This window comes from Pogona vitticeps, chromosome 3, assembly GCF_051106095.1.
Source record: "Pogona vitticeps strain Pit_001003342236 chromosome 3, PviZW2.1, whole genome shotgun sequence".
Taxonomy (NCBI): domain Eukaryota; kingdom Metazoa; phylum Chordata; class Lepidosauria; order Squamata; family Agamidae; genus Pogona; species Pogona vitticeps.
Window position 1 is genome coordinate 247,500,011 of NC_135785.1, and position 20,566 is coordinate 247,520,576.

General features: G+C 44.8%; 1 protein-coding gene across 2 annotated transcripts in view; it reads left to right on the forward strand.

The window, feature by feature from the left end:
- The first annotated feature begins 11,796 nt into the window (after window positions 1-11,796).
- The window catches only part of PDGFD (platelet derived growth factor D), a 181,087-nt gene continuing 172,317 nt past the window's right edge, over window positions 11,797-20,566 (forward strand). The window contains exon 1 of one of the 2 annotated variants that reach the window (XM_072993640.2): window positions 11,797-12,749. In XM_072993640.2, coding sequence (XP_072849741.2) covers window positions 12,620-12,749 — 130 coding nt within the window. In that variant the 5' untranslated portion in view covers window positions 11,797-12,619. The remainder of the gene's footprint in view (window positions 12,750-20,566) is intronic. The other variant, XM_020815095.3, reaches the window with a different exon arrangement.

Sequence of the window (20,566 nt, forward strand, 5' to 3'; positions counted from 1 at the left end):
GGAAAGACAGCAAAAATGGGGCCAACTGGCTTCATGTGGGAAGGAGTTCCAGAGTCTTGGAGCTGTGACAGAGAAGGTCCTCTCCCGTGTCCCCATCATGTGTGCCTGTGAGGTGGTAGGACTGAGAGCAACCCTCCCCCCCCCCCGGATGAATTTTATACTCATGCAGGCTCACCGTGGGAGATACAGCCTAGGTGGTTGAACCCAGGATAATTTGCTTACAGGATTCCTGTGTCGAGGTTTGAAATTTTGTACATACAGTGTGTTAAAAAAAAACAAAAACAGTAGGCTATGTGTCTGTATGTAAAAAAGCAATTCGGAAAATCTACAGTATACAGCTCTTCTTAGGTTTCAAGAGCTGTTTACTACAGGTCGCCATGACATAATCAGTCACTTCTCCAGGCAAATGTGAAAGCAAGGTCAATGTAAAATGCCATTGCTCCACAAAAGAATCTCTTTCATCACTGACAGTTGAATGTGCAGACAATTGAGGAAATAGAAAACAAAAGAGAAAAAAAATCTTCCTAGATTGAAATGTCTTAACACCAACCGTTAGGTGGTGTACATTGATGTAGCAAATTGCTGGACCTGTAACCCACTCCTTCTGTAATTTACACTTACTTATCTTGCAGACGTACAGATTCAGTTAATCTAAACAAAAGCTACTGTCTGCCATTGGGGTAACTTGCTAGCCTTGTAATTAAGAGGAGCCCTACTTTGCCACTCTGGTAAAAGCAACAGAGATTTTCATTAAATGTTTTCTGCCCATTTATAGAGAGCTGCCATCTCGACGAGACGACAGAGGACGAGATGACTGGATGGTTTCATCGAAGCTGCCAACATGAATTTGACCCAACTCCGGGAGGCAGTGGAAGACGGGAGGGCCTGGCATGCTCCATGGGGTCACAAAGAGTCGGACACAAATTAACAACTAAACAACAAATAGAGCAGCAAATTGATATACCAATTTGCTACACCAGAAAAATATTAAAAACTGAGAGAAATATAAATATAGGAAGGTGAGAGATACATACATGCTGCATACCCCTCCACCAGATGCCAACACCACAGATACCAGGAACAAGACACTAAGAAGCAGGTGGTAACAGTAAAGACATCATGGATTTTCCTCCATAGATTCAAGCTAGTTTGGCTGGGTGAGTACTTAGAATATTTTTCATGTGTGTCCAGTAAGAGGCTTAAAGGCTATAGATTACTCAAAGCTACAATGCACAGAAGCAATGTAGATGAATAAAGTTTGAAAAGCTTGTAAACTGATGTTGCCTGGAATCATTCCAACAATGAAAAGACTTATACCTTGATCTTGATACCCAGATGAATTTGCATATGATTGGAAAGACTGTTCCTTACTGGAATTAACCCTTTTAAGGAAAAATGCAAGGTGTGCAAACACAGGATTCTGGTTTTTCCTAATAATAATTGCCTGCCATAAAGTCAATTCTAACTGATGGCAATCCTTTCCAGGGTTTTCTAGGTTGAAAATACACAGAAATAGTTTACTGTTCCCTTCTTCTGAAGCTGCCCTGGGTTTGTGCAGCTTGCCTATAGTTGCACAACCTGGCTCTTCTTGCAGGAGGCGCTGTGCGGAGTCAAACTCCCAGTCTCTGGCTCTGCAGCCAGATACCTACTCGTAAACCACTGAGCTATCCAGACATCTATAAAGACTTACAAGGCTTTTAGGAGACAATGCACCCACAACAAGACACAATAATCACCCACCTACAGAAAAAGAAGCCCATCTCACAGTCATAAATACTCCACTCCCAAGTCAACTACACCAGAGCACATGGTGAAGATGCCGGCCACAGAGACTGGCGAAGTGTTAGGAAGAACAACCTTCAGAACATGGCCGAAGAGCCCGAAAAACCCACAACAACCATTAGATCCCAGCCGTGAAAGCCTTCGCGAATACACTTTTAGGAGATTGTTCATGTGACCTGACACCTGGAACAACAAAACCACAGAAAGTCCATCTTATAAAGATTCAGCTTCTATTTACTGGCCAACCTCTAGCCCACTACAGTAGGGGAACACAAGTAGTGCACTTGTACAGCCTCGTCTGGCTTTGAAGGCAAGAAGTTACAGCTGATTGTCACCAGTCTATTAATGTTACACAGCTCTGAAACACCAGAAATGCCAGAGGCTTCTCACAGATACTGAACGCCATGGTTTAAAATGGAATCTACAAGAACCCAACATTTTAATGGGACTGAGCAGATATCTCCTTAGCCTTGCTCTATGGAAGTAGCCCTGAAGATATAGCAGAACTGTTTAACACTATGCATCTTACTCTTATCCTGCAGAACCGGTCCAGTATGACACTATGGTCATTCCATTGTTTTTCCTCCAGAGCAAGTCATCAGGAAGGTGACTTGCTCTGCAGGAATCCTGGCCTGGAGGAATCCTGCCCTGAAAACAGACTGAAGTAGATTCAGATAATCCACTTCTTCTAAGCTATGATACTTTCAGGCACATTGCTCAAAAAGGGAGTGGTATTTGTGATTGGGAACTAGTTCTTATTTACCTCTGCATCATCTTCACAAGCAGGTACACCATGGCATCTTTTGAAAACAATCAGCTCTATCAACCTGGATCCACCCAGTCAACCTTGCCCAGGCCGTGACTCTACATGTTTTGGGCCAATGATGTCCTGAGATAGCTCCCTGTTTATTATGGTAGCCCTGGACTCCTGGGCTCTCTCCAGATAATTTTGATATGCATATTGAACTCCTTAAAAGTTCTCCAACACTGTCTATAAGACCTGCTGAACTAGGGACACTGCTGAGCAGTGAGCTATGCAGTATGCCAACATCACACCTGTTTTGCCTCTTCTGAACCAGCATGACATATGTACCTTTGAAACTGGTATTCGAGTAACTGGGTCTTTTTGTGGGGAAAATGGGAAACTGACTATAGTAACATCTCCCTACCAGCCCTCCAGGCCAGGTTAAGGCTGCACCCAGTAACCTAATAGACAAAACTGAAATAAGTTCACTCCATTCAGCTCTTCTACTCAGGCCTCAATAATACCCTTTAATAATAATCATAATGTGCTGTCAAGTCAATTCTGATTCATGGTGACCCTCTTCAAGGTTTTCTAGGTAGAGAATATTCAGACATGGGTTGCCATTTCCTTCTTCTGGGCATGCCCTGGAACTGTGCAGCTTGTTCAAGGACACACACGCTGGCTCTACTTGTAGGCACAGTGGGGAATTGAACTCCCAACATTGGGCTCTGAAGCCAGACACTTAAACCACTGAGCTATCCAGCCAGGTATAATATCCATTAGGATATCAGGATAATTTTTATCTACAGTCAAGTCATGGGGAACCTGGAAGGAACCCCCCCCCCCCAAATGTGAGGACTACGAACACAATGGTTGATGGTTCCATATTTGAAATAGAATTTCGTGTCAAGCTGGACATGAAATTCTATTTCAAAATAGTGAAGTATTGGACAACATCAGCAATCATTATGTTAGACTGCACAGGGAAGCCATTGACATCCATAAACATCAGCACAGCTTCAACAAAAAAGAAGAGAGTCTGAAACTGAACAAGGCCTGGCTTCCAGTACTGGAAAATACAGCCTGCAGAAAGTCAATGAACTCTACCCAACCACAAGGACCAGGGATCACTGAACAAAAAAGACCAGCTAAAGACACCCATTAACCACAGTGACAGATAATCTCTCCCACTTATCACAACAATACATCCGCAACAAAAACACGCTGATCACCCAATCTCCTGAAAAGGACAAAATCTGTTCCCACAGCTATAAATACTCAACTATCCAACAAATAGCAACAGAGCATGGACAGAGTTCCTACTCCAGTCCTCTGAAGATGCCGGCCACAGAGACTGGTGAAACGTCAGGAAGAACAACCTTCAGAACATGGCCAAAGAGCCCGAAAAAACCCACAACAACCATCAGATCCTGGCTGTGAAAGCCTTCGAGAATACATTGACTACTAACACATTTGGCCATCTTCCTCTGGGCAATGACAGCACACTGTCGGCTGAGCCTTCCCTCCAGAAGCACCACTAGATTGCTTCTGACATGAACAAAGAAGAAGAAGTCAAGTTATGAATGGTAATTATTTTCCAGTAGACTGAACTGGCCTTCAGCAGCTGCAGCAGCAGACCTGCCACCAGCCTGTCAGGGCAGCTTGGCTCTGTGGAGATGGGGGAAGGGCTGAAAGACACAAAACACATGTTTCAGGTATCTCTTCTATTTCATTTGGTACACTCAGTGTTCTTTCTGCTCAAATTCACAGGGATACACAGTCCCCTCCCTTCCAAGTGTAGGTGCAATGTGCAGTAGGATCAATAGCACGGATGCAAAAGAGCGGTAAGATCAATGTAGGAACATTCCATGTTAAGTGCTTTGCCAGCTGTCATGACACAATCCAAGTGTTACACACAGTGCACTCAAATGTTCTCAGCACACAGAAGCAGTTTAAAGGGACATAATTTGTCAAGGCATTCATCTCGACTTCAGTCCAGTGTTCCTCCATGTGTATAAACTAAAAAGTGTTCATCTCTCACTTGAACACTTCATGGCTCATTTTATTCCCCACATCTCATCCAGGAACTATGAAGACAATCTCTAAGAGGCTCTGCCCACAATCTCCCTCTGGGTGATACTATTTCATGAAATATTGTCTCTCATACTGTACAAGATCTGTAGCCCTACATCTGTCTCCAACTACAAAGAAAAGAGTGGACATCAGCCTGCCACAATAGCATCCATAGGGTCACCTATGCCCTGTTCTATTATGTCCTCACTGCCTAAAACTCTGAATGTCATGGGATGGGAGGAACAGCTGGTCTTCATTAGCTCATCCATCCTCTATGTTCTGTGGTAACACAGTCTGCATTCATTGGGGAGCACCTCCTCAATGGGAGTCTCAACCAGATGCAAGAACCTTGTCTCCTCCACACTGTCAGCATGTTGCCTCTTAAAGCACTCAATGGCTCTTTTCCCTTGAAAATAAGCAATACCGGTGTGCTTGGAAGTAGGCATGTTAAGGAGCTGCTTTCAAACAAAGCTTGGAAAGTTACTTTCAAGAAGATTGAATATAATGACACAAGGGAGCCATCCATAACTAATCAAGGGACTTAGAGCATCTTTCCACCACTATTCAGTTACAAATGACCCTATTCAGTCATTATCTAAGCATGTTGGGTCCATGCACTCTAAGCCTTCCCACTGCATTATCACTCACAAGTGAAACCAACAGATGGAGCAGCTGCAGTACCATTCCATGGAAATCATAACTCAGGTTTCTGGGGCTGACAGTGGTAGTTCTAGCTTATGTAGAAAGGTTATAAAGACAGAGAGCTCTCAAAGATGCAGCTGTGTTAATCTGTGCAAGCATATCAGACAAACTCAAGCAAATAAACAGCCAACAACAACAAAAAATCCAAGTGACAAAAATATGGTGGCACCTTAAAGACCAACTGCTATATTTTAATGTGAGCTTTTGTGGATCAAAAGGCTGTCCTGTTTCAGAATGTAGCTTTCATATGTTCAATGCAGCAAGGAAGGGCTGTCACATGCCCCTAAATGCATATAGGCTTCATGTGCATAGATCAAGTCTGAATATTGAGGTTTAGTGTCACTCCAAAGTCTTTACTAGATGGACAAGTGGGCTTAAAGTCAGGAGACCTCATACTTCATCAGTAAGATACTAATGTTTACCTAAGTGTCCCATATGAAATATGCAAAGATAGTGGTGCAGTGATAGCTTCAGAGGTACAGGTGCTTGTTCTGACAGTCTCTATGGCCACCCTACCCCATAGGAAGGATCCAAAATTACTGGCCACTGGGTTAGTCCATATCACCAAAGAGGGAGCAGGTCTTTGGTAAATGTAATGCCTCTAAATTCCACATTTATGACCAAACCACTCTCACATACTTTGCATCACAATAGGCATAGCCTGCAATGATATACTGTTCCTGGAAAGATGTCATAGTTCCAGTACATTTACTGATAGAGACAAAGAAGATTCAGCCACATCTAACATGCTGAATTTTCATACCTGCCTCTTCTGTAGAAATTCGTGTTGGGTGTGGCATCATCATCATCACCATCTAAAATATATAGCTTCTGAATCTGCACTTGCATTGTGTTATTTCCTGCCACTGTGGATTGTATTCTGGTAGAATTATAACACTGTGCCCTTACATAGTGCTTTTTCAGTGAGATACAAAGTCACTTAGAGCAAGCTTCTATGGCAGGTTGTTTTTATTCATTCTCCCTGTTCCATATGTGCAAATGGAGCTGGAGCAGCATTTTACTTAAACACACCCACTGCATTCACATGCTAAACTTGATTGTTGAACAGGGGACTTCCAGCTTATAGCTTATGCTGCTAGACTGAACACCAGGTCTCCTGAGATTCAATCATGAGGTTTAAGTCTTTGCCAGAAAAGTGCTGTTGTGGAAATTATTATTATTATTATTTTAAAAAGGCATGTGGCTATGAGTCTTGTTTATTTTGGTTGAACCCATATGTGGTCGAGCAGAAAAGCCAAACAGGGCAAAAAAAAAAAAAAAAAGAGTGTTTCTCTACTGGTCATAATAACTTGGCATACAAACACACCCTCATCCACACTTGCACACATGGCAGTTGTCTTTTGATATTCTTTCAAAAACTGAAAAGGACAAAGTGAGGGAGGGTGGGGAAGACCTGAATCTTTGATTAGTATAATGAATATGATTGCATGTTGTCAAGCTGATGCAAACTTATATGTTTGCCTTCTAAGCATTTTAAGGTGTAGAATACTCCAACGTGTTTTAATGTTCCTTTCTTCTGGGAGTGCTTTCGAATAGCGTAATTTACTCAAGACCACACAGGCTGGCTTTTCTCCTACATGACTCAGCACAAAATTGAATGTGTGATTTCTGCTTCCAAAACCAGTTGCCCCGTGTCACTAAGGGAGTGACTACACAGCACAGAGAAAGTACTGTCCGATCTATTGTGCACCCACGCTTTATCAAATTGGGTTTGCCTTGATGAATCACCATAGCCATCCAGGCAACAATTGACAGGCATCAGCAAGGCAGAGTGGTCTAACAGCAGAGGGACGTGGTGGCGCTGTGGGTTAAACCGCAGAAGCCTCTGTGCTGCAAGGTCAGAAGACCAGCAGTCATAAGATCGAATCCATGCAATGGAGTGAGCTCCCGTCATGTGTCCCAGCTCCTGCCAACCTAGCAGTTCAAAAGCATGTAAATGCGAGGAGATAAATAGGTACAGTGGACCCTCTACTTATGGAATTAATCCCTATTGGAATGGTGGCTGTAGGTCAAAAAGTCTGTAGGTCAAGTCTCCATTGACCTACAATGCATTGAAAACCGATTAATCCGTAACCAGCCATTTTTGTTCCGTTTTTGTTCCATTTTGTTTTTTTTCTGGTCTGTAAGTCAATTCTCTGGCTGCAAGTCGAACCTAAATTTTGCGGCCAGAGAAGTATGTAATTTGAAAAGTCTGTAAGTCGCGCCGTCTGTAAGTCGAGGGTCCACTGTACCACCTCAGTGGGAAGGTACCGGCATTCCACGTCTAGTCGTGCTGGCCACGTGACCACGGAAACTGTCTTCAGACAAACACTGGCTCTATGGCTTGGAGACAGGGATGAGCACCGTGCCCTAGAGTCGGACATGACTGGACTAAATGTCAACGGCAACCTTTACCTAACAGCAGAAGCTGTCTTACGGTGCTAATAAGGTGCTAAGTGGAAATTTCCACCTCTCCTTTTAATATAGGACTAAGTGTGTCAGCAAAACTCTGTTCCAGCACTGAGTTGAGGAAGGAAGGAAGGAAGGAAGGAAGGAAGGAAGGAAGGAAGGAAGGAAGGAAGGAAGGAAGGAAGGAAGGAAGGAAGGAAGGAAGGAAGGAAGGAAGGAAGGAAGGAAGGAAGGAAGGAAGGAAGGAAGGAAGGAAGGAAGGAAAAAGGAAGGAAGGAAGGAAGGAAGGAAGGAAGGAAGGAAGGAAGGAAGGAAGGAAGGAAGGAAGGAAGGAAGGAAGGAAAGAAAGAAAGAAAGAAAGAAAGAAAGAAAGAAAGAAAGAAAGAAAGAAAGAAAGAAAGAAAGAAAGAAAGAAAGAAAGAAAGAAAGAAAGAAAGAGATTCAGTGGAGACCAGGTGTGTGTGGTTAAGGGGAACCGGCATCCTGTGAGTGCCCTGTTGCATCAGATCAGGTGATCACACTGGGAGAAAGCAGACAAAAGTGACATCAACTGGATCAGAACAAATGTAAACCACCCCTGCCAGCTTATAAAAAAGCCATTCTATAATGGGCTTTCCTGCATTGAGCTTTACATTGTGTAATCACCAGATTTTAATTCAAATTCATTTGTGTCCAATCTGATACAAAGTTCACGGTAAATGGCCAATGGAGTCATCCTCTGAGCTGTCCAGCCAGCAATAGTTACACGCCAGAGAGAGAATTTGTAGCCTTCCAGCTATTGTGGAACTGCAGCTCCCATCAGATCCAGCCAGATAGCCAATGATGACAGCTGATGGGAGTTGCAGTCCAACAGCATTGGGAGAGCCATACAGTGCCCATCTGGACTAGCGTGTTACTATGCACAACTGGGGCACAGACCCTAGCAAGAAAATCCAACTTGATTTGGGTGCCATTTTCAAGACCCATAAGCAGAAATAATTCTGCTTATTAAATTAGTCCAAAGTTGCTGTTTTTTAAAAAAGCCCTGTCTGTCCAAGCAACAAAAAACATCTGCACATCCCCACCCACAAATATCTTAGAAGAGAGTATCTATAGGGCATCTCTTCTCTGTTGGGTATCCAGACAGTTAAGGGGCATACGCAGGTCCTCTGCTATTGATATCCTGGCACCAGCCGGGTCAGCTGGACTTAAAACCATTGAAATTTAAGACCAGTACTTTGAATTGGACCAGAATGCAAACTGGTAAGTAGCAGAGCTGACGCAACACCACCAGAATGATATGATCAGTCGGCCTTCCCCATCAGACAGCAATGCACTCTGAACCCAATAAACCTTCCTCGCACATTCTAAGGGAGCCCTATTGCTTTAATCTAAAATGGGACGTGATTACAGTATGGATGACCCTGGTGGAGTTCTTAAATGAGAATCATTTAAACCAGAAATCATGACCATACAGGACAAAGAGACAGTTTCAAATGATTCAGGGAGTCAAGCTGGGGCACCAGGCAGGGCGGGGCATGTGCAACGAAGAGAACATGAGCACAAGAAGAAATAGACAATGGTCCTGGCCAAGATAATCAAAGTCTTGTGATCTGTTTGCAAACCCACGTGGTTCCCTAAACTACTAGGATCATCATTATCATCCAAGGGAACAAAGGTGCTTCTTGACAGAAGGACGATATGCTCAACTTTCATAACAAAGTCCAGCTTAAGGCAGGGGAAAGGGTGGTTTCCTCCTACTTCAAAGTAACTTATCCAGCTATGGTTGTCCAGATCATTATCTTCTTCAAACAAAAATGCGACCCGACAGAGAGACATTAAGTGGCTCCTGCCCCAAAGAGGTTACCAATTGGAGAAGCAAGGAAAAACAAATAAACAGAGTGTGCATGTTCTGAAGTGTGAGGGAAACAGGACAGCCATGGGACAAAGTATATGAAGGGTCACGTTTTAGTATTAATTTGAATTAGCAATTTGGGACCCAAAAGCAAGAGACGATATCCAGATATCCAAGCTCTCTGCTCCAAGATATCCAAGCTCCAGATTACTGGAGCTTGGTTAACAAGGAATGAAACGAACCGTCCTTGTTCAGATCTTTGAAAAGTTACAGTATTGTATCACAACTCGTGCTGGCTGGTGGATTCTGGGCCCTGGGATATTAACTTTTATTTGTTTTCTATGGGTTTTTTTTTCCTCTGTGAGATAGAAACAAGGGAAAGAGAGTGAGTGATAAAGAATTTCTGCCCTGTCTGTTCTCTCACCTGGACTTTGTATAAACTCTGGAAAAGCATAGGGACTTCTGCCTTCTTCCTGTTTCTCAGACTAGTTCCAGGCTTCAGGGGACTAAAAGTCAAGAAAGGTACTTTTGCCCAAGGTGGTACAGATGGCAGGGCAAGTAAAACGCCCCCCCCATAAGTTGCCCACACTCCAGGTGATCTCTGCTGACCCCTCTCAGAGGAGGTATAGCAGGCATTTGAAGTCCCACCTCCAGAGCCACATCAGCAAGAATCTATTTGTTTCATAGTCTTTGAACTCTTTAGACGTTGTTATTTAAATTATATATATGCCAATGGGACTATTTGGGAGTCAGTGTGATGGAACTGATAGTGTCAAAATAGACACTAGGAGACTATGGTTTCCAGTCCCCATTTGGTCTTGGAAACTCATTTTGGGGTGGCAATGGTAAACTACTCCTTGAACATCACATGTACTTCAGAATCCCTTAGGGATTTTGCCATACATTGGGGGGGGGGGGAATGTCACGGCACATAACACACACATATGATTACTTTAATCTTCTTCACCTTTATTTCTGTTTTTAATATTAACATTCATAGTCTGTGCCACAGCCAATGTCTGGTTTTGTTTCTGCTAAGAGAATATCAGCACATCCTGTTTTGATAAACACTTAACTTCCTCCTGGACACTTGAATGAAAGCTTTCAACTTCATCTCTGTCAGCATCTGTAGCCGGACCATAGAACTGAAGTCTGACTGATATTATTTGGTCCTTCCGTTCTTTATCATCCATAAGTGCTTGTGCTACATCATGTCTATTAGGCTGTTTTTTTTTTCTTTTTGAGATTTTCATTTCCAAGTATTATACCATTTGAACATTCCATTGAACATTCCATTCCTTTGTATAAGCATGCCTTTCAACTTCCTACAATAATAATAACCATAGGACATCAAGCAGACTCTAATGGCACCCTTCCCAATATAAAGTACTGTGAAATGGTGTACCAGTTTCTCTTCTTGGGGGCGCTCTGGGGCCATGCAGCTTGCCCAGGGTCACAGGGATGCAAGGCACTTAACACCCATCAGCCACATACCGTATGTGCCAAGTGACCTTGGCTATCTTTGTCCCTGGAGGCACCAGTGGGATTCAAACTGCTAGCCTGGGTGGGCCAACCCACTGAGCTTCACCAGATCTCTTCCACGCTTGTCATGTGCTGCCACGTCGCTTCTAACATAGCGAGGCCCTAGCAGAGGCAGGTGATATTTAAGGCGTTGTTTACTCCCGCCATCCTTCAGAAAGAATCTTCACCGCCAAACAGGGACTTGAACCCAGGTCTCCGGAATCCAACTTTCCCCTTTCTCTCCGCGCCTCAATCTCGCCTATACAGGTAGGGGTGTGTGTGTGTGTGTGTGTATACATACATACATACATATACATATACATATACATATACATATACATATATATATATACATATACATACATACATACATACATACATATATATACACACACACACACACACACACACACACACAAACAAACACACATATACCTGTATATGTATGTATATATGTATATGTACCTATATATATATGTACCTCTCTCTCTGTGTGTGTGTGTGTGTATACACATACATACATACATACATACATACATACATACATACATACATACATACATACATACATACATACATACATACATACATACATACATGTAAAAATAAAAAAGAACAAATGAAAAGGACCATAACGGTGTGGCACCTTAGAGACTTATATTTTTCAAGGTCGCGTTGAAGGCTGCAGATCAGAATGGCAATGAAATTTTCAAAGGAAAAGGAAAGCCTCTTACTGAGTATTCCTGACACCCCCAATGCCCCCCAAATGACCCACAAGAGCCGCACCCGAGCTAGTAGCTGCTCCCTCCGCCACCCCCCTTTGCCCCCGGGGGCGCGAGGCGCCTGGGCGGCCGCCTCCTCCTTTTCCTCCCCGCGGAGCCGTGGCGGCCGTCTTTTCCTTCCGATCGAGGCTGGGGGGGGGGGGGGTTGAGAGCCGCCAAACAAACCCCAACCGGCGGCGATCCTTGCTCAACTCTCCGCGCCCAGAGCGAGCCGCGGGCTTGTCCCACCGTCCTGACCCTCGCCCCGGCAGGGATGCGCGGGCGCCTCGGGCGTCGGGAAGACCCCACCGGCTGGCCCTGATCGCCCCGCTGGTCCGATCGGTGCGCGGTGGGGGGGATTCCGGCCAACTCGGGCGGCTGCTGGAGGCGGCCAGGGGGGGCGTTGCGTCTCCCGCTTGCCAAGCCGCCCCCACCCCTCCACTCCCACCCCACCCCGTCTGGAAGCGGCGCCCCACGTTGAGAATCGCACTTCTTTCCGGAGTGTAATTCTTTGCAGGAAGGGCAGGAGGGGAAAAAAAAGGTGGCCAGGAGGGCAACCAGTCTCGCCTGGTTCCTGGAACTTGCAAAAAGGGGTTTCCGAGTTTTCTCCAGCCCCAAGTTGCTTTCTCGTTGGAACCTCGTTACTTTGGAGAGTTTTAGAAGGCGCCGAAAGGAGCGGGAGGGGATCTGTCTTGCCAACCGCACCGGCCCCGAGACCGAAGGAAAGAAAGAGCCTCTTCTTTCTTTGTTTTGAAACCTAAAGGATCCCTGTGCCAAGCCTCAAGGGTCCCGATGCCCTCCCTTGGCCCCTTCCTCCTTTCCGTCGCGATCTGGGCCAGCGTGTGCAGGCGGCCGGGATCCACCGCCGGCGCCCAGAGCGGATCCATCCGAGCCTTGCGGGCTTCGAACCAGCGGAGAGACGGTGAGTGTTGCCAACTCTTCTTTCTCCGACTTTTTCCCTCCTTTTGCTCCTGATCTTGTCCAGGCGGACGCCAAACCCGAGAGGTGATGAAAATACGCCCCCTGGAATCCCTCTGGGGTGATGCACTTCTCTGGAAGGGAGAGAAGAGGGATCCAGAAAAGGTGGCAGGTGGACCTGGGTGGATGGGTCAGAGCTTGGAGGGGAAAAATGTTTTTCACTACAACTCCCATAATCCACCAACTTCTGGAAGCTCCACGCCCAAGCCACACAGCTAAGGAGGGATTCCGGGAATTGTCATTGTAGAAAAGTAACTTTCCCAAGCTCTGTGGATGCAGGAAACCCAAAACTGCATCACACCCCCCATGGTTCTTATGGGATCATCATGTTCTTGGGATACAAAGTGCAGCTTCCCTGTGGTTGCGCATGCCACACATGCTACACACACTCACTGTTGGCGTGGTCTTGATAACTGTCACATATTTGGCAGTGTTTTCCATTCAGCCCATGTGCTGCTGGCACAGGCAGGGGTGAGATGGGAGGAAGTCCATGGAAGTTTTGCTCCGTCTTTGTTGTCGTACTTTTACTGTACAAACAAGAGGCGCACCGGCTCCTGTAGCTCGTCACAGAGCTGTCCAGGTTTCTGACGTAGTGTGGCGTCACATGCAGGCTTGCTTCGCAGTGTGTCTGTGTCCAGAGAAACATAGGGCTGATGGAACGAAGAGGCTCAACCAGAGGTCCCAGATGTGGTTTTGGAAAAGGCAGATTCACACCTTTGTGCATGTACACTCTGGTGAGTGGAATGGCACAGCCTGTGTTTGTTTCAAAACTATCCTAATGCGCTCTAGGGACTGGGGAGCCTATAAACATTCATAACTGTTGGTGCTCGGAGTGGTTGGGTGATTGGACATTTGAGCGGGACATTTTGCCAATAGAATACGGGGCCAATTGCCCATAGCTGACTGCTGTCTCGCCAATTTTGTATGGACAAGACCTCAAGTCCGCCTTTTCCATCAAATTACCTGGCTGTTTGCTTCAGACTGAATAGCAGCCTTCCTCAACCTGTCAATGGGATTTGGTAATCATCAAGTTGGAGGACGTTACCATACACTAGAAAGACCAATATCAGGACCGGCTCTATCATTAGGCAAAATGAGACTGTTAATTTATTTAGCAGATTTTTAAGCTTCATGAAAAGGCAGAATTTTCTTACCTTGCTACTGTTTATGTGTTTACTACTAGGGGAATAGTGTTTCTGGCATCTGTCACTACAGGGGCCAAAATAACATGGCCCTGGTTATTATGTTGCTTGATGCGACAGGGGGATTTTTGCATTCCCTGCAGAGTTTTTGGATGTGTGCTTACATTCTTGCAGTCTATTAATCTTCTTCAGAAAGCCTAATTCCACTTCTTGATAACTTGTTAAAAACGGAGAAAAGACAGTGATTGGATTTGAATTTACCTGGTGGCTGCATTTAAGAACCCAGAGAAAAATATCTTTGCAGGCAAGGTTGGGCACACACTCAAGGCTTTAAAAAAGGCAGCGAAAGCTTTATCCTGATTCCAGATGCAAGTTATCTCTGTTTCCCCCTCATATTTCTTCTAAGAATATGAAGCAAGCCCGGCTGGATCTAACCAAACGATCTGTGAAACATTTTGCTAGGACAGTTTGTAAGAAAGAACAGGAGAAAAGAGCTGCTCGGTGCAAATGACATATTCTGGGACATTGCCTGGTATTCGGATCAGAATGATTCAAGCTGTGGTTAATTTGTAAAATGAGAAATGCACAAGCATGCCTTTATGCTCATTTCTGGATTAAAACCCTACCCCTCTCCTTCTATATGGCAGGCTTCACAATGTCAAGGTGAAATCATAGATTCTGTGTATGATGAAAGATAGCATCCCCTTCTTATTGGTTCCTAAAATATATGAAGGTTCCATTCTAGAATGTTGGGAAACCCTTCCGTTGACCAGTCATCCATCTGTAAATCACAAGGTGCCTACAGATGGATGTAGAATTAATGGACAGGAACACTGAATCTACTATACATTGGAAGATGAACTGAATAGGACTTCAACATCCCCAAAGCTTTGGGATAGAGATGGGCATGAACCAATTCATCCAGGTTCATAAAGTTCTGCTTTAGAGGTGCTCCTGCTCCCCTCTTCCGCTTCCTCCGGCTCAGATGGCCACTCACCAGACCCAGCTTGTATGTTTTTTCCCCATCTCCTCAACTGATCTTCCAGTATCAGCAACAGCTCCGGCTTCACTGCCCTGCCAGCTTGGCTGATCTCCCACTCAGACAAAAGGACAGGGCAGAGGAGTCTGTACTCTTGATCATGGCTGGGAGATTATTTGAGCAGGTGGAAAAAGCAAGCAAGCTGGGCCTGGCAAGTGACTGTGTGAGTCAGAGGAGGTGCAGAGGCGAACAGCAGCACCTGTGCTGCCACCTTTAGAAACTGGGATGGAATGGGAGGAACCGGTTCTTGCCCATCTCTACTTTGGGAAGATTTGGGAACCTTGGTGAACTAGAGCAGGGGTCTCCAAACTTTTAAGCATGAGGGCCACACTGTATATTTTTCACATTTTTGAGGGCCAAAGGAATGTGTGTGCATGCATGTCCATGCGTATGTGCAGCCACATGCACACGTGCACGCACCCCCGCATGGATGCCTGCCTGCACCCCCCACAGGGATGCCCCCCCACACAGAGGCCCCATGCCGCATGTGCACACATGCATGGCTGAAGGGAATGGGCTGGATAAAACAGCAAGGCTGGCCAGATGTGGCCCACAAACTGAAGTTTGGAGACCTCTGGACTAGAGGATCACTTGACAATTGAAACAGTTCTCTGTTTTATCTGCCTCCTGAAGGTGATTGGGTGGGTGGATTCAAAGAGTTACCACCACAGATCTAATACTGAAGGTTTCTCTCCTTCCTCTCATTTCATACCTATGTTCAAATCAGACAAGATAGGTAGCATGTGATTAGAGCACAATAGCAGTTTGCCAGAGCTTTATGCCAGAGCTACAGAACTTGCTAACAAAGTCCATGTTTACCTTCTGGTGGACAATCACAAAACACAGCAATCTGAGTTGTACAGTCCTGGAGATAAGAATGCTCGTGCCATGAGAGCCAGACACCTTTCCATGCTCAAGGAATTCCTGCTTCGAAAGATGCTGCCGTTTCTGTCATATGGATGACCTTGAGCCACCTTGGATCTCTGAAGACCAAAGACATAGATAGGTGCATAACCTTCTTTATATCTTTGAAACAGAATTTTGACTGAGAAAACCAATGCTAATCGCTAAAGGATTTGGTTGTTTTTTGATTTCTTAGTGCCACTGAATTCTCTGAATTTCGATCATTTTTTGGCTTAAGACAATTCGTTATGTGGGCCTCCTTCCCTACTCCTTTATTCCACATACAGAAGCAGACTGGAAGTTGAACATTACTTCCAGCACCAGTGATGAGGCAGTGTATTTAGTTGCATCAGAGATCAGCAGTTCAGTGTAGAGCACACAACAGCTCATGACATCCCTGGCTCTCTGTCTGCCAAAAAAGGAGAATGGTTCCAGAGGGGTCTACCATTGTTGTGCCCTCCCTACAGCATCCACCATCTAAGGGCCTGTCTCGCTGTGTGTAAAGAAGAACAAATGCTCATAATAAGGAGAGTGGCTTGCGCTTGTGCTGGAATGACTTTCTTTGTTGGTTTTGCACGTGTGCCAATAGCTGGAAGCTGGCTGAGTGACAGGAGGCTACTCATCATTCATGTGCTGACCCTTCCACCGGCCTGCCCCCATCCAGATGACTTTCTCAGATGCCACAACTTGAATAAAACAGCTTAGCAAATTGCTGCCTGACCCCCACCCCCACCCCCTTTGTATAGCTTGGCTGAGAATCTTAGTGCTTCAGTTTTCTCTATCATCAGTCTCTTTGTGATTGAGTACAATCAGAGTTATCCCCCCCAGCTGTTTTGTTTAATGAGGGAATGGAGCAGAGAAGGGAATGCGGGAGGGGGGGGGGATATAGCTGTGAATACAATCTCTAACCCCCACTGTGTAAATATTAGACATGCAAGGCTTTTACAGCTGCAAACAGCTGGAATCCAATGTTTCTCCACAGCAGATGTTTACTAAGGGAAGCCCTTGAAGGAACAGAAGTACTTAAAGGTCTCAAACAAGGTCCCAAGGGTTGAAATAGGTATATTATCTCTCAGAAGGAGTCATTTCCCTGGGTCAATGAGATCCTAGTGTCTCTCCCTCTCCTTCTGTTCACTTACGTCATTGTTTTCTGAGGGCACAGCTGAAAGAGATTTTCTCCCACTCTTCCTCCCATATCTTAACCAAACCAGATATTTGGAGACCAGAGACCGTTCCCTGGTTGGAATATAAAAATAATAATAATAATAGAGGTACAGTAGTTTGGAAGATCATTTTGCATAAGGATGGAACAAATACGTGCCCATTTTCACATCTTGGATGGAAAAGAATGACTTGGCATACTGAAGCGCTCCATCGAAAAATCTCTCAACCGCTATGGGATTTTTCTGTGGCAGCACAAGAGAGGAATGCCAAGGCCTTTCTCTCCCCCCACACCCCCATCCTCAGCCGCATTTGCAAAAATCAGTGCTGGCTGCAGGATTCTAGGAGTTGTGATCATAGATTCATAGAATAATAAAGTTGGATGGGGTCCGTAAGGCCAGTAAGTACACACACACACACACACACACACACACACACAACACACACACACACACAACACACAAACACACACACACACACACACACACATACACACACACACACACACACATACACAAAGAAGATTAGACAGATGGTTGTCCAATTTTTTCTTGAATGCCTCCAGGGTTGGAGCGCTTATCACCTCTCAAGGTAATTGGTTCCATTACTGCACTGCTGCACAGTTAGGACATTTTTCCTGATATTCCACCAAAATCTGGCTTCCTATAACTTGAGGCCATTGTTTTGTGTCCTGCAGTTGGGGATGATCAAGAAGAGATCCTGCCCCTTCTCTGCATGACAGCCTTTCAGGTATTTGAAGAGCGCTATCGTATCTCCCCTCAGTCTTCTAAACATGCCCAGTTCCTTCAGTATTTCCTCATTTGGGGGGGGGGGGGCTTGGTTTCCAGCCTTCTAGTTATCCTTGTTACCCTCATCTGAACTTGTTCCAATTTGTCAGCATCCTTCTTGATGTGTGGCATCAAGATCAGGCCTAACCAGTGCCAAACAGAGGGGAACTAGGACCTTGTGGAGATATGATCCACAAAAGGAACTTGAACTGTTAGACAATGGTTTGCCCCACCTCTCCATGTGATACACTTGACTTCTGCAAGCACTGCTTCATTGCATGGACTGTGCAAAGAGAATGTCAGAAGGAGGCCAGGTTTCATGGTGAGCTCTGTGGCTTTCCTATTTGGAACAAATCATTCAATACCAAAATGATAAAATGTGGTCTGCTCTGCAGTCTGGATCTACAGAGATCCCATCTTGACTGAATTGCTGCTACATCCTTAGAGAAAATGTGGTTTTCAGAACAAACAGTATTAGGCTAGCTCTTGATCATTGTTCCCTGCAAATTGCCCTGAACTAAAATTATTATCAAACTGCTGAACAGCTCAATGGTTTAGGCATTCACAGCTGACCTTGGGTTTTGTCTGGGATCCTGGAGTCAATCAAGGTGTTTCTGTGTGCAAAATATACAAATACTAAAGAGTTTACCAAAGGTGAACCTATGAGTACCTTCCAGATCGAACACAACATCCACAATCATGTGACGTTAGTCATGTTGGTGGGGACAGGTGGAATCTGGTGTCCAAAATCTGTGGAGGACATCGTGCCCACTACCATCTACCAGTCTTACCACCGAACACACCAGCACCATGTAACAAAAGAAATTTTGCCCCTTCTTGTTGATTCAGTCCACAGCCAAAATGCAGAAAAGCTACTTTTTGGACTGTAACTCCCAACATCCCACCATCAGCCTGGATGGAATGCATGTTGGTTGTGGGAATTTGGGAGCTGTTTTCCAAGAAGTAACTTTTCTTTGCTCTCAGAATGCTGTCCATCTATTTAGCCATTTCTTGGGTCAGTGTGTACTCTTATGCTACACACAGCTGGATTTCTTTTTCTTTTCCCCTCCCCTCCCTGTAAAGTCTGTTCTGAACATCTTTTTTCTTTTCTTTTCTTTTTAAAGGTTCTGTCCTGAGCATGTTCCAACACTGCTACTTTAATTACAATCTGAGGACAAAACTTAATTGAGTCAAATACTCTGGGCATATGTCCAGATTTGAACAACCTGAACTTTCAGCTTTGCAAAAAACATCTCAAGGGGATCCAGATCTACGGCAACAGAATACCAGGATTAGAGTTTGGGAAAAGGGGAAGATCTTTCATAAAATGGAAAATAACCATTTGGATTACTGTTGCCGGTTGTTTTTGAGCATAATGCCTTTGTTTTAATAACAGCCGGGCTGGAATTAAGGCAATTTGGTATCTCTGTTCTCCCCATGCAGGCCTTTCCTCTACCAAGCCAAGTGTAGACAAAGGGAAGCCTTGTGGTACCCTGGAGTCACACTGGTTTATTGTGGATTAAGCTTCCAGAGGTAAATGGTTATTTGGCAAACACAAGATGTGGGAAAAGATGCTATTAAATAAATAAGATAATCTGATACCAAACTACCCCATAAGAAAACAGAAGAGCAGAACAAGAGAATGTAAGGCTTCTGGGGCAGGCACTCTTCACACAAGGTAATATAGGTTTCTATCACAGCTGTGACTAGGTATGGGATTTTTGGAACTCATGAACTACAGCACCCAGATCATAGAATCATAAGAATAGTGAAGTTGGAAGGGGCCTATAAGGCCATCAAGTCCAATCCCCTGATCAATGCAGGAATACAAATCAAAGGATATCTGCTAGGTGGTTCTCTAACTCTGCAGTAATCCCCCCAAGTAGGCTTCTAGGGGCTTTCATCAAGAAATCAGACTCCTAGCAGTTTCAAGGAATTGCTTGCCAACGTTGTGGGTGCCCTATTGCTGGAGGTTTTCAAGAAAAGGTTGGACAGCTATCTTTCCAGGATGGTGTGAGGTCTCCTGTTTTGGGCAGGGGGTTGGACTAGAAGACCTCCAAGGTCTCTTCCAACCCTATGATTTTACTATGGGTGTGGTAGTCTTTGCACTCAACCCTGAGTGCTCACTGGAAGGACAGATCCTGAAGCTGAGGCTCCAATACTTTGGCCATCTCAGGAGAAGAGAAGACTCCGTGGAAAAGACTCTGAGGGTTGGGAAAGTGTGAAGAGGAGAAGAGGATGACAGAGGACAAGATGGTTGGACAGTGTCCAACATGAATCAGACCAAACTATGGGAGGCAGTGGAAGACAGGAGGGCCTGGCATGCTCTGGTCCATGAGGTCACAAAGAGTCAGACATGACTTAATGACTAAACAACAACAAAAGTCTTTGCACAGAAAGACTTTAAAAAAAAACACCCTACCAGACCCTTATAACTCCCATGGAGTTCAGATCCACCTTTCCTTTCCCCATTTTTCATAGGATGAAAATGTCTGCTAGTGTCAGAATCATCATCATCCAATTTCCAGGTGATGCGAGAGTTGAAAATGAAGAACTGGAAAAACTAACAAAGTACAGAGACCTGGCAATTGAAACATCTCACCTCTGGAAGAAACACATTTCAGTGGTCCCCATAGTCACTGGGGCTTTGGGAACAATATCAAGAAATCTCAACCAGTACTATAAGCGATTGCAGATCCCAGAAATCATACCCTCAGAGCTACAAAAC